Source organism: Pinus tabuliformis, chromosome X (genome assembly GCF_031772625.1).
Source record: "Pinus tabuliformis cultivar Carrire ecotype Pingquan chromosome X, CPIR1, whole genome shotgun sequence".
NCBI lineage: Eukaryota > Viridiplantae > Streptophyta > Pinopsida > Pinales > Pinaceae > Pinus > Pinus tabuliformis.
Window position 1 is genome coordinate 82,689,250 of NC_142308.1, and position 14,539 is coordinate 82,703,788.

General features: G+C 38.3%; 1 protein-coding gene across 2 annotated transcripts in view; it reads left to right on the forward strand.

Moving 5' to 3' along the window:
* Window positions 1-535: 535 nt before the first annotated feature.
* Window positions 536-14,539, forward strand: part of LOC149138474 (xylose isomerase-like) — a 59,062-nt gene continuing 45,058 nt past the window's right edge. Inside the window, exons 1-10 of one of the 2 annotated variants that reach the window (XM_089446279.1) lie at window positions 536-690; window positions 896-979; window positions 1,269-1,385; window positions 11,231-11,305; window positions 11,506-11,635; window positions 11,827-11,918; window positions 12,512-12,562; window positions 12,824-12,903; window positions 13,100-13,154; window positions 13,416-13,517. In XM_089446279.1, the coding sequence (XP_089302405.1) occupies window positions 896-979; window positions 1,269-1,385; window positions 11,231-11,305; window positions 11,506-11,635; window positions 11,827-11,918; window positions 12,512-12,562; window positions 12,824-12,903; window positions 13,100-13,154; window positions 13,416-13,517 (786 nt within the window). In that variant the 5' untranslated portion in view covers window positions 536-690. Of the gene's footprint in view, window positions 797-895; window positions 980-1,268; window positions 1,386-11,230; window positions 11,306-11,505; window positions 11,636-11,826; window positions 11,919-12,511; window positions 12,563-12,823; window positions 12,904-13,099; window positions 13,155-13,415; window positions 13,518-14,539 lie in introns of both variants that reach the window. The other variant, XM_089446280.1, reaches the window with a different exon arrangement.

The following is a 14,539-nucleotide window of genomic DNA, read 5'->3' on the forward strand; positions in this document are numbered from 1 at the left end:
TAACCACCACTCTAAGATCCACCCCGGAACCACTTAAAAGAAGTCATGATAATAATTTATAAATTTACTCAAGTCTCTCAATTTTAGTGTAATAAAAAACCTCAACATTTTTAACCTAAACAATATGAAATATTTCTTAGACAAATATTTTAATGTTTATGATGCTTATCATTTATTTAATTTATACCACTAAACTAATTAAATACACCTTTTAAAATTAACCACATCCACAAACATATTTTGGATATTTGGGGTAGGTTAACTCACCCATCTTCCCTCCCATTGTAATTTGACAATCCAACAAGTCAGTTTTTCTACAATAGATTTTCCAACACATGGACATTAGACTAAAGAGAGAAAACTCCTTGAGGCAATGGTTATGCGACACTTAAAACTGCTTCATGGAACTCACACTACACGTGGCGACACTAAACCCCTTCTTTGTACTTGAAATGAGTTTTTAGCACCAAAGCTGGCCTCTTACCAACACGCTTTCAAGTTAATTTTACACGTCGGAGTGACGTGTCATTTTCCTTATCCATTTTAAAGGCGGCATACATTCCTGCTCTCGACTAGCGAGCAAACTCTTCACGAGGCACTATAAAGCGTCAACCCTCTCTTTACTGGCCACAGCGTTTGTCTGCAGTCGGCCATACATACTCTGTTACTAAAACCGATCTACAGACCTCGGTATACATTAAAAACCTCGATCGAACGCTAATTTTCTATTCTGTCGGGGATTAAAACCCTGATCGAAGGCTAATTTTCTGTTCTGTCCGGGAAATTAATTCATTAGGTTTGGCTTCAATGCAGAAAATTTGGTGGTTAATTGAATTTAGGGTTAATTTGAAGTGGATTTTTAATAACAATGATATTATTACGATGATGATCACAGATGCTAGCAACAATGAAAACTGCAAGGCTTCTGCTTCTGTTACTCTTCTTCTGCTTATGCTTATTACATGTAGCCGTTTCCGAGGTAATTCTCTTGTGGACCCTATAAATTTCTCAGGGCCAAACTATTTCTATGGATGGAGAATATGATGATCTCTGAAAATCTAATTTAATCCTTTTCTATTTAAGGCGATTTTCATGTTTGGTGCTGGTGGACGGAATTTGAACACATTTACTTAGTAGTCTCGATTTTGGAGCGTGCTATAAGTTTTGAACACTATAGAGTTTATTATTGTAATGGATTTTAAAATTTGTTTTCTGCATTGTTTCAATTTGGCTATGGTGGCGTTTTGTTTGTTTCTCCGATCGAGCAGGATGAGATTATAGCGGATAGGACTTGCCGCGCCGAGCCGGGGTTGGAGTCCGACTTTGGCATTCAGAAGGAATGGGAAGGGGAATTCTTTCCAGGAATTTCGAAGATAAAGTATGAGGTATGGCCTTTCTGTTTTCTCAATTAAAATAGTTCTCTCTCACTTTTTTCTAGCTTTCAACATTGTCTAGGAGTTGTTGGATCACTCCACTTTGTATTTACGCTGAATGTGTCTTTTAGTGAGATTGAACTACTTTTGTGGTTATCTTTTAAAGTGACATTCACTTTCTGTACATTCTTATCTTAATATCAAAATCTTGTCTAACTGCCAATTGGGCATAATCTCAAAATTTTGACTAACTCCCCAAAATCTTGTTTAATAGCCAACATCTTGTCTAACAGCCAATGGGGCATTTGGCATCAGTTTATTGGCGAGGATGATGGATGGAGGGTTAAGCTGTATACCAGGCTTTCATTGTCACTATGCTCTGCCTCATTGTCATTATGCTCTGCCCCATTTGTAGGGTATGAGCTTTAAATGCATTAGGGATGAAGTTGGATGTAAGTCCTGGGCGATTTTGGTGTATTGGTCCCTTCACAGTAATCGCTAATTAAGATCGGGAGCCATCCATCCCCTTCCTCTCCCCTCTCTGTTTTGTGCCCCGGCGGGTATCGATTGCAACGTTGTATGCTTGACATGGTTTTAATCTCTTTGACCCTGTAGTTTTTGTGTCTGCTACATTTTGCATTTCTATTGATTAAATAGCAATTAGTAGCTCTCCCTCTTCTCTTATTAGAGTAGCGATAGGAGTTGATTTCGCTCTACTGTTTGTTTACGTGTGGGAAGTATTTTTCTGTCCCATTTACCAACTTTGTGGTCACTTGTTGGACGTTAGTAAAATTATTTTATCTTATTCCATATACTGTTTTCTTTTTCTGGTAATAGGCTGGTGCATAGCTGTTACCATTCACACTGTTTCTTGTTCTGTTCCCTTTCTGGTTTCTCGTTTCTAGTAACATACCTGGCACATTGTGGTTACTGTAAACTTAACTAAGAGACCTCCTTCTCGTTCCATTCACATTTCTATGCCAAGCTCAGCTTGACACTGTATTACCAATCAATTTTATATGCATAATACACTGGGAAGGGGTGTGTTTATGTTTCTTATTTGTAATGTCCTAGGGTATTTTTTTCTTGCCCTATGGATTATGTTTATCTAGGTTTTTTCCAATGATTTAACAACAGGACACATTTATTTATTCATGGTGGGCATCCATCAATTTAATGCACAATATAATGATCTTGAACAGTAGTATATTTCTTCAACCAAACTTCAATAAGCTATAGCATTTGTCTATACCACTGACAGTGACATAATTCTTCAGAAAAGTTACAGAAGATAGGGTTAACTGCCCACAATGGTTAATGTATCCAATCCAATCAATCTACCATTGTTTGCAATATCAGAACTTAGCAAATCAATGTTCAAATGTGACTATGCTATATTGTCCAATCTAGTTGTCTCTTACTACGGTGCTATCTACTGTACTGTTACTGTATCGTGTCCCAATTTGTCCTGGAAATACCAGGAGACCTGAACTGTAATAGCTGGCCTCAGGAAGGCCTCCTGGATTAGTGGCTGAAGCTGCAGTAGGGTCCGGTCACTCTGTTCAGTGTGAGTTGCTGTCTTAAAAGGGCGGTACCAGACAGGAAATTTGCCCCTGTGGTCTCCAAAGCTTGCTGCCCAGACGAATGTTGCTGCCAGAATCTCGCTGCTTGCTGAGGGATGCTTGTTGACCAGTCAATTAACCTTAGAGAGCTGCTTCCAGGATAGATCCGAGTTGTTCAAGATAAAAATGCTGTGCGAGAAGTTAGAACAATGTAAATCTTTAATCCTTAAACTGAACCAGACTGCTCCAATGACCTGTGCCGCCAGAACAAGGAAAAGAGTGTTTAGGTAGGATGGGATCAGCTCCACTGAAACTAGACAAAAGAGTGTTTAGGTAGGATGGGATCAGCTCCACTGAAACTAGACAAAAGAGATTATATAGGGTGGGGTCACCTCCACCGAAGTTAATTAGAAAAAGGGGTCTTAAAACCAATGTGGAAAAGTCGAAGTTGGGATTAAATCGGCAAAGGTCCAAATATTGGAAAACTCGTTAAAGTAGGGAGTTTTTTGAAAAAGTCGGCAAAATTAAAAAAATACAAAAATATTCTTTTTATTTTTATTTTTTTAGTATCTAAAGTATCATCAAATAAATGAATTTCCACATAAACATGTAAACAAAGCTAATATATAACAGTGTTGAAAATATCGGTATTGGCAAAATATCAATGAGGGTCCAGAAAACATCTTATCGACAATATCTGCTAAAATATCGGCAAGCATAAAAAATACATAATATATTCATTTTATTTTATTTTTTCAGATTTTTAAATATATAAAGCAATATCAACATGAAATAAACACATTGACACATAAATATGAAGAAAGCATTGATGTATATGACGTAAAATAAAAATGATTCATCAAAGGCAATACTGAATCTTACTGATCCCTGTTAATTGTCTAATCAAGGACTCAAATGTGGAGAACTAATACAAAATAACACCACCTATATAAAACTATCTTGTCATCATGAGTTATATGTAGCAAAACAAATAACACTAGCAGCCATCTATCTGAAATCAGTGCCCTCTCTCCCTTTTACGGGAAAACATGATGGGTTGTTTGCCAGGCCTGCCCCTAGGAGTAGAAGGCCCTGCCCTTGCATCTAATGTCAAATAATGAGTGCTAGGTATGTAGCCATGCTCTCCTATATCTATAGCTAATGGTGTTGATGCTGATGCTCCCACAGTGTCCTCCTCCTCGTGCTCCTCCTCCCTTGAGTCCTCCTCCTTTTGCTGCCCCTGTAATAATGGATCCGTTGGCTCTAACCATGAAGGTGACTCCTCCAAGATGGGCACCTTAGATTCCACCCTCCACTGAGACAATACATCAATATTGTTTAAGAAAATGATATCTGGATCCATTGGTGCTTTTATTTGCTTCACTTGAAGCCGGATATTGTAATGCACATACACTAAATCATTGAGGCGTGAGAATTCCAACTTGTAAGATTGTCAAAACAACTAATGAGTTTTGAGTGTTGAGTCTTGACGCTTGAGGGTCATAAATTAAAAATAAAAAATTACAATAAATGTAATTCCTCAACTGAAGGCTGAAGCTCAAAGTTATACTTGTTGCGCTTTTTTGAGTGTATTTTCTCTGTGCTCACTCCTTGAAGAGCTACTTGTTTGACTCAGGATTCTTATGGCCAATTTCTGCAAATTTGGTGCCCTTGCACCATAGCTTTGCCACCAAATATCTACAACAAAATAAAGAAATAAAAAAAGTCAAAAATTAAAAACATAATTAAACTTTCAAATAAAAGTTACATAATTGAATTTTAAAAATCTAGAATTATAAACAAGTAAATTCTAAATTGAAAATTCTAACGAGTGATGACTTGTCACTTATGTGGCATGAAGAGGGTCCTTCCCCAATAGCATCATCGAAGACAAATAGGCCAACACAATCCCAAAAAAATTATATCTCGCGATTGATTTTTCTACGAAGCTCAGGATCAGGTACCATCCTCTGAATACAGGAATGGAGCCGTCCATCACCTTGCCATCAAAATGAAAAGTGCATTTCTATGAAAATGCGGGGTTGAGGAAGAGTGTTGCTGCATGAATGGGTTGATGAAGCATCCCTGTCCACCAACTATCAATCACATTCCACAACATCATATGTCTATCAAGCCCAACAGAACCCTTATCTGCATAATAAGAACAAATGACCTCCTTGGCCCTATCCATGGCCTCATACAAATATGCCATTGCAGGCTTGTCCCCATCTACCAATTTCAGAACTTTTACTGTAGTTTCACTAATTGAGCACAGTTCTTCTACTCCCTGCCAAAATGTGTCAGTGTACACCATTTTTGCAATGGCTCTCCTGTTTTGTCTCCTACTATATCTACAATCATGCCACTCTTAAAAAACAAGCATTTGCTTCAACTCACACCAACATCAAAGCGAAGATTGAAGAGTAATAAAGTTGGTGGCAAAACGTGTGATTGGAGGACACCGCAACTCCTTGTTTCTAGTGTATCTTCTCACGAGGCTATAAACTTGGGGACGCTCCTAGCCATATCAATGACCTCCTTGATGAAGGAGAGTTTCCCCATATCCTCAAGCAACAAATCGATACAATGTGCTACACACGAAGTCCAGAACAATGTGCGGTGCCTCTCCATAAGCATCCTGCCGGCAGGCCCATAATTAGCTACATTATTTTTTATGACTTGCACCACATTCTGCACACCAATCTCCTAGATGAACCCATCTAACAACTCACATATCATTGCTGCATCTTTTATATGTGCTGATGCATCCGTTGATTTAATAAACATGGTATCTTTAGGACAATGTACCAAGAAATTTGGAAGGGTCCTACCCTTCCTATCTGTCCAACCATCAGAGATCACTGTGCATGCAGACACTTCCCATGTCTGTTTCAACTCCGCCAATCTAGAGTTGATGTCCTGCTTTTCTGCTTGAAGTATTGGCCCTTGCAACACCTCATATGTAGCACTTTTGTACCTTGGGCTCACAACAACAATAACATCACACATTGGTTGCCAAAATGGATTGGTTTTGGTGATGCTGAGAGGTAAGTCGCTCCATAAAAGACACCTCCACATAACTCTATCTGCTTTTTGCTTTTCCATTTTTTAAGCAATTGATTTTATGGAAGGTTGTGCTCCATGCCTTGTTCGTGGAACAAAAATTGATGACCTCCCACTTCCAATAACATTAGCACTAGCGATAGCAGGTGACGCTGTGGAGCCCCCTCCCATTACCCTTAGCCTCAAAATCAGAAGAAGATATCCTGAAAGATCTACCTGCATGTTCAACCTTGTTTCTTTCCGCTTCTTCCTTCTTTCTGTCTTTTTCATCAATTGCTTTAAGAGATTTTTGTATAAGCTCGCCACTGGAAACTGTACAAAGCCCAACATCAAGTCTAGGGGGTCTAGCCAGATGGTATTTCAATTGTGTAACCCCTCTGTCATCCCTGTCCCACACAATTTGCATGATAGATATGCTTGATTTGTCCCACCATCAGGGTCCCCATACTCCTAATATGGGTCCAAGGCTTTTGGCATATTTTTAGTGAACTAATTCAAGCCTAGGGCACCAACAAAACTAAAAATTGGAATTAATGATTAAACACCCATACACAAATTTTTTTTGAGTAATAACCACCTCATTTTAAAAAAAAAGTTTTTTACTACATTATTTGCAATATGAATTCAATGAAAAATGGCCATAAGAGGGTGCATAAGAAAGTTAAAAAAAGAAATGAAGCTCTCCAAATATGAAGAAAACCCTTGCATTGGCTCATGGGCATGAAAATCATAGCAAATGGAAAAAATAAGCAAAATGTTGGTAGGCAAAGACGCAAGCAAACATAACCCTAAATCTATGAAAAAAATCATTAACATAGGGGTTTTTAAGAACATATCTCTTAATGGAAGAAATGAAGTTCGTCTCATTGTTCTTCAATCTTTGATCCACAAAAAATTCTTAGTGGGTGGTGATAATGGTTGTTTGATCCCCAATCCCTCCTTGACAACCACCACAAAGCTCTTCCTCTTCCTTCTCCAAGACTCAGAAACCGAAATGAGCAATTTCCCTTTTCTAGCCGCAGCTCAACTTGCCCGACGATTTTTCCTATCATTGCGCGATATTTTGTCGAGATATTGATGATTTCTCATAAATATTGTGATATTTCTCGGCAATCTTTCAGCTCGCCGAAAATACCGCGATATTTCCGAAGATCGCCGATATCTCGACGATATTATCAACACTCATATATAATATGTATATGAAGTCTAGTGCTACATCACATATCAAAATAGTGAATCAACTCCTGAATCTTGAGTCCTATCTCAGTCTCAACTCTCAAGAGTCAAAATACCAACAAAAAATATAATAAATGTATATCATGAGTCATCTACATGTCATAAAGTAATTAGCCACTAAGATCCTCTGCCCCTTTTACGGGAATAGGGAATGGCTTTGCCTTTTCTGCTAGAGGAAGAAGGTCCAGCTCCTGGGGATACAAATGGACTCAATTGTCCTCTAGAAGCCAATAAAAGAGGTGGCCTATGTCCTATGCTGCTACTACCCATCCTAGATGGTGTCACCTCCTCCTCTTGCTCTGCCTCCTGACCCTGAGGCTGCTCCTCCTCCTCTACCTCTGGCTCTCCCTCCCCGAGAACTACTATCTCCTCTGTCGCTAGTGCCCTTGGATCCACATCTAACCAATCAGGGATTGAGTCCATGGTCGGTCTCTCAGTCTCGACCCTCCATGCAGCAGTGGTATCAATATTGTCCAATGAGATGGCTTCCATATCAAGAGTTTTTTGAAGTTGTCTCACCCATAATCGAAGATTGTAGTAGATGTAGACCATGTCATTGAGGTGTTGGGACTCCAGTCTGTATTAGGGTCACAGATTGTAAATTACTACTTAGAAAATTTAAATATTAAAAATAATCAAATGAATTCAAAAATTTAATTTGAATTTTTTTTACCTGTTGTGCTTTTTTGCCCTAAACTCCTCCAATCTAGAAGTGCAATCAGTGTTTTCATCTTGAAGAAGAGGCCCTCTCAATTCTGCAAAGGTTAGGGGCTTTGTACTTCGGGCCAACGACAACAACAACATCAAACATAGGTTGGTAGAATGGGTTTGTGTTAACTTTAGATAACAATGGTATGTTCTATGTATGCTTAAGAGCAATTTACTTCATTTTTTCTTATAAGCCCAATATCAATTTCCAGATTAGCAATCACATTAACAAGATAGTAAATGCAGATAGAACATATATAAAATGCAGAAGACAAGCCAAGACAAGAGGACACAATATTTGGCGGATGCTAGGAAAAAACCCCAATGTGGGGAAACCCTTTGATCAATTCTTCTTATTATTCTTCAAAAGTTCAACAGAGAGAAAGAGTACAATATACAAAATTCACTTGCCCAATCACAGTCAATTTTATCCAGTCAAATTGCAGTCAACAGGATGCCCTAACCAGAAAGTCAATGCTAGTCAACTTAGCAGAAATCTTCCTCCAAATCAGCTCGGTCAAACCTAGTCAATTCGACCTCCAAGGACAGTGCGAACAACCCAAAACAGTTCCGAAAATATTAGTGAAACTTGGTCAACGTAGAGTCAAACCTGTGGTCAACGCTAGTCAAACAACTCATAATGCCTCAATTTTTGTGCCCAAAAATGCGGCTTGTCCAAACAGAATTTCTCCAAGAAAAATCGCAATCAAACAAGGTCAAATGCTGCTTGGTCAATGCTGGTCTACCCTTCTGCAATTCGATCAACGCATAAAACAGAAAATCACAGACTTGTCCTTCGCACGTGTGGAGGAGAGAGGCTGCCCAGAAATTCGTACACCCAATCAGATGGGGAGAGAGAGAGATATGTGAGTGATGATGAGTGTCCAAATGAGGTAGATGCTCCTTCTATTTATATGCAATGTTGAGGGTGAAGAGACATGACTTTTGGGCTTCTGAGCCTACATTAGATTGCTGGCCGACCTTGACAATTTGTCCATAAAGAAATAAATTCATAATTCCATATGTACATGTCAGAATGAGATGATCTTTAGATCAATCCTACACCTCTCGGAAAGAGAAATCCAATAAAAACATCAGCTTCATCATATGAGCTGTCCAAGGTGAAGTTTGGCCCTAGTTGCCAAATTTAACAGTTTGTCTTGACAATGTTGAAAGGAACATCACTCCATAGAAGACACTTACTGACCAACTTGTCAACTTCTGCCTTTTCCTTTTTTTAAGTGCCGATTTGATGCCAGGTTGTGCACTGGGTGTGGTTCTAGGAACAAAAGAAGTTGAGAAAGCTAAGGGGTTGGGACATGTGGGTGTGGAAGGTGATGTTGAAGAACCACTCTCACGTCCCCCCACTCTTGAGGCCCCTACAATTTAGGATTTTAGTGCTGCCCTGGTGTCTTTGCTCTCCTCTTTATCCATCAACGATTTAATGGCCTGCCGGATGATTTCCAGAGATGGATCTGGTCAAAGTTCTACATTTTGCCCCAAATAGAATTTTAATTTGTTGATATCCCCTGACATATGCTTGCCACACAACTTGCAAGTCAAATACATTCTATTGACCCCCCCAGATTTGGGTATAGAATTAGGTTCACCATATTCCCACATAGGGTCTAAAAGCCTTGGCATTTTGTTTGAAACTTTGAACTTGAATTTGAACCTGGGCACAATTTTTTTTTGAAAAAAATAAAAAATTGCCCATCACATAAGAAGCGAACACAAATGTAATTGTTGATTTTAAATTTTAAATGCCTCTTCTCACTCACTTGAACACACTCAGATTCACTAAACAAGGGTTTGGATTTTTGTCATTTGATTCTTGAAAGTTGAAGTTTCACTTCAATCTAGATATTAAGCAATGTTTTGATTCAAAATTCTAAGCAAAAATAAGATAAAAACAAACTAATAAAATTACAGAAAGATTTAAGAAGCCATTTGTGTAACTAAGATTAAGGGAGAAATTGAAATACATACCTGGCCGCAACAAATCGACACTTTGAATCTCTCACGTTGAGCAGTGGACAAATCTTTAAATCCCCACCACAAAACTAGCAAATCTCCTCCTCTTGGGCAATTGCAAACAACTCCTCTCTCCACAAAGATGAATGGGAGCAAAAACAGCGAAAAATGATGGGTTTTTTCCACTTCTCCACCTCTTATCCGCGGCCTGGGATGTCTTGGCGACTTTTTGGGATTTAATCCCGATTTTTTCCGACTTTTTCCACACTACTTAAAACCCTCAGAACCCAGGCTCAAAGAGAAATAGAGACAAATTAATCAAATCCAATGATGATCAAATGATTCTAAGACAAATTAATCCAATCCAAGGATGATCAAATGATTCTAACTCTCTTGTATTTATAGATTTCTCCATGGGTTCCCAAATGTGAGGAGTTGTGGGTGCAACCCCCAATTTTGGCTTTTTTTTTTTGCCCCAGCCACCCCAACTTTTGCACAATGTTGCCCCAACATTGGAAAAATTGGGTCTTTACCCCTTTATGAAGACTAACCTACAGGGCCGCATAGGCTATTTCGTCCTTCCATAGGCAATCAATTCATAGGGAACATTACATTATTCCTTGAAAGTTGAAACCCTCTAGCCCTGTTTCTTGTTTCTTTCCAATTCCTATATCTTGTTTCTGGGAACATATCTGGCACATCAGTCAAAGCAAGTCCACTTTTCACGGTGAAGCCCCTTGAGGAATATTTCTTGAAGCACTCCTTGAAAACATCATCTTTTTCAACTGAAAGCAATAGCAATCAGATAAGCTCAAGATGATTTGATTTGATTAGGTCAATTATGTCCAGGTCATAGGAAACAACATAAGTGGCAAATTCACAATTGTCATGACTTGAGGGATCAGTTAGTGGGAGCAGGCTCTATTATCCTTATGACTGACACCCAAAGTGGCAGAGAAAAAAACAGAAGAAAAACTGTTTTTTTTAAAGTAAAACTAAAAAATATAGAAGCAAGTAATGGTTACCAACACATAATCTGGATGGAGATTGCTGTGGAGTTGATATCCTGTAATTGGCAGGAAACCTTTCCTCCAGGAATGGTTAGATCTTACAGAACATGTAAGATTACTGGTCGAATTGAACTTCCGAGTACCTCGAGACAGTACCTGAACGAAACTTATTTGTTCCATTAGTTGGTGTCAGTGGTGAAATGTGTGTATAACTTCTTTGTGGGCTTATCATAAATTTTGTATTTTGGGGTTTACAATGGCTAGCCATTTGATTCTAAGCATCTTTTGTCTTGAGGTTTTCCAGGGGCCATTGAGTAAGAACCCTCTGGCATTCAAATGGTATAATGCAGAAGAAGAGATTCTTGGAAAGAAAATGAAGGTATGAAGGTTTGTAGTTTTTTTTAATCGTTCGTTTCTTTTCTGCCACATATCTTGTGTATTTCAATTACATCATCAACTAGATGGATGTTAGCTAAGATACTGTAATGCAAATTTTCCATCGGTATGTTTACATAAACAGCTAAATTCATATTGATATGTTTACCAGAAACAATGATTTCACATTCTACATCTTTACAGGATTGGCTGAGATTTAGTGTTGCTTTCTGGCATACATTCCGTGGCAGTGGGGCTGATCCATTTGGGGCTCCAACCAAGAACTGGCCATGGGAAGATGGCACTAACTCATTAGCTATGGCTCTAAGAAGAAGTAAGATTCACTTTCTCTCTGTATTTACTGTTTAATGAAGCAAGCATAACTTTTCATGCAGTTATTATTGCAAGAAAAACCTCCATTAACCTGAACAGTTCAAATCACAGTAACATTATGTGAAATTTATCTAAAATTAGCTTTTCTATCCATCTCTTGGTTATGACTTTCCAATGTGATTGCTACTGCAGTGAAAGCGAATTTTGAGTTTCTAACTAAATTAGGAGTTGAGCTGTGGTGCTTTCATGACCGTGACATTGCTCCTGATGGGAAAACACTCATAGTAAGTCTGGCAATAAGGTTTTCATGCAGAAGACAATATTTAGTGTAATGAATACCTGAAGCAAGAAGCTGAGTTTTGAAGTGCACTACTATGTAACTTAATGAAAATTGCTTCCCTAGATTAGTAGCTCTCATGTTGAAGTAGATATAGGTATTTTATTTGAAATGTGTTCCGTTCCTTTCCAGGCAAACAAAGGCCATCTCATTCTGATCTATTTTTGTTCAAACATTTTCAAGAAATTTAATATTTAAAGTACTTAGTTGAGATCTTTTTAGTTAAGTATTCATAATTTCATGTTCTTTTAATTGGCATCTGGAAAATATCAATTAGAATGCTGTTTATCCTTTCATAAATTAAACAAAATAGCTAGGGCAAGCTATGCCTGGCATTGTCCAAAAAGTTATATGCTCAACGATATGCATAGAGTGCCCTACTTTTATGTTTTGAATCTCTATATAAATTGTATGTATGCGTGTGTGGCTGTCTGTTTCTACTTTTTAGGTGCCTGTTATTGTTATGTTGGAGCATAGAGAATAAGCGATCCTCATCTATATTGATGTATATGCTGAAAAAATTTCTTTTTATGTGATTAGGAGTCTAATGCCAATCTGGATGTAGTTGTGGCTCTTGCAAAGCAGCTTCAGGTAATGATTTTCCATTTGTTTTCTTCATAGTATTCTTATTTGTGAACTGTTTTTTAACGATGTACTATTTGGTGACCTCAAATGACTGGGCCTGACTGATCTGTGTTTCAAAATTCAAGTAATGTCTCCAGAAAGTGTTAAGACTTTTTGAAAATGACCGAAGTCACTCCCAGCTATGGTTATTTACTTGTTGTCTTATCGAGGGTGATGTTTTGCTTTTTACCATTCACTCATTTTAATAGTATTTTGTATCAATTGCAGGAGGAAACTGGCATTCATACTTTGTGGGGAACTGCACAGTTGTTCATGCATCCTCGTTACATGCATGGAGCTGCTACGAGGTTCTAAGATTAAGATTCAAACAACTGGTTATCATGACCATATAGATATTGTTCATACTATTGTATTTATTTAGTTGATATGGATGCATTTGAATCTTGATATCATGTTCAAGCTTGCTCATATAGCATTCATGGTTCTCGTTTTACTTACTTGTGGCTGATAATCTTTATTATCACATTTTGTTTGATGATACAGTCCAGATGTACGTGTTTATGCATATGCTGCAGCTCAAGTAAAGAAAGCCATGGAGGTATGATCTGGGAAGTCAATTCTAGCCCTATGATAGTCTAGTTCTTTTATGAATTTTGTATATGAATTTGCAGCTCTGTAAGAGCTACACATGTATTATAAGTCATAGTTATAAAACTGTTATATTTTGTTGACAGCCATCTTGCTATATGATTCTAAGTGGTGAACATTTCAGGCTATAATTTTCAGTTTGAATCATGAGTCATGACAGTTACATTGTCTATCCTGGATGCAGTACTTATATCCTTGCCCATGGTTTCAGGTAACACATAAATTAGGAGGAGAAAACTTTGTCTTCTGGGGTGGAAGAGAAGGTTACCAAACTCTCTTGAATACTGATCTAAGGAAGGAGCTTGACCATATGGTATGTATGCATACAAACTTAAGTTGCTTAAAATTTGAAATAGGTATGGTATGGGAAGCACATATTCTGAAACTAAGTTGTAACTTTTAATAACAAACACAAGCAGTAAAAAATAATGCAAAATACAGTAGACCAGTGGGTTATATAGAGTATTACATAATATCTGATTGTATCAATGGCCATTATTAAAATAACTAGTAGTCAAGTATGAAAGTCATGATAAAACATCTCATTTTTTTTTTCTGAATAAAGGCTAAACTATTATATTAAAAGAAGAAAAGTTATGTACAAAGAGGAACAGGCCTCTGAGGGTGCATGGGGTCACCCTCTGTCAAAAAACACAGCAGGTGCTCATGGCTACCTGGATTACAAAGATAGAGATGATGACAAAGAGAATGAGCAAAGCTGTAGCTGGTAGCCTTCTGACTTACAAAAAGAGATTCTTCCAAAAGAACAGCAGCAGCATAATTTAAGAACCATTGGTACCTTGCATGCCGATTGTGTCGTGCTGCTGATAACATTATGCCAAACGAGGGTAGAGAGCCCGTTGAATCCAGAGTTCTGGATGAACTAAGAACTCTAGAAGGCTCACTACCTGAAAACAAACAACTGGGCCCTTCTATACCAGAAGAGGTCCCTCCAAAACTCCAAAACATGTTCATTAAGCGGCTGAAGAAGCAGAAATTAAGCATTGTTGTCAATTCCTGGCTTGATGGCATCTTCATTCATTTCCAGACGGTTGCTGAACTGATTGCTGAAGCGCGTGATCTGGTTGCTGAGACGAACCCAGAACAGAAACAGGCTCCACAGGGTTGACATCACCAGGAGGATGATTGTCAATATTTTCAGCCACAGCTAGTGCCCGGGCGCTACCAATTTGCTCCTGCTCCCCATCAACCTCTTCCTGACTGTCCGAATCTTCCTCCTCCTCCGTCGCAATGACCGTTATCAGCAGAGAGATACGAGACTGGTTTCTCCGGCATCTAAAAGTGCAGCGGGATGTATGAACTTGACTGTCTAAG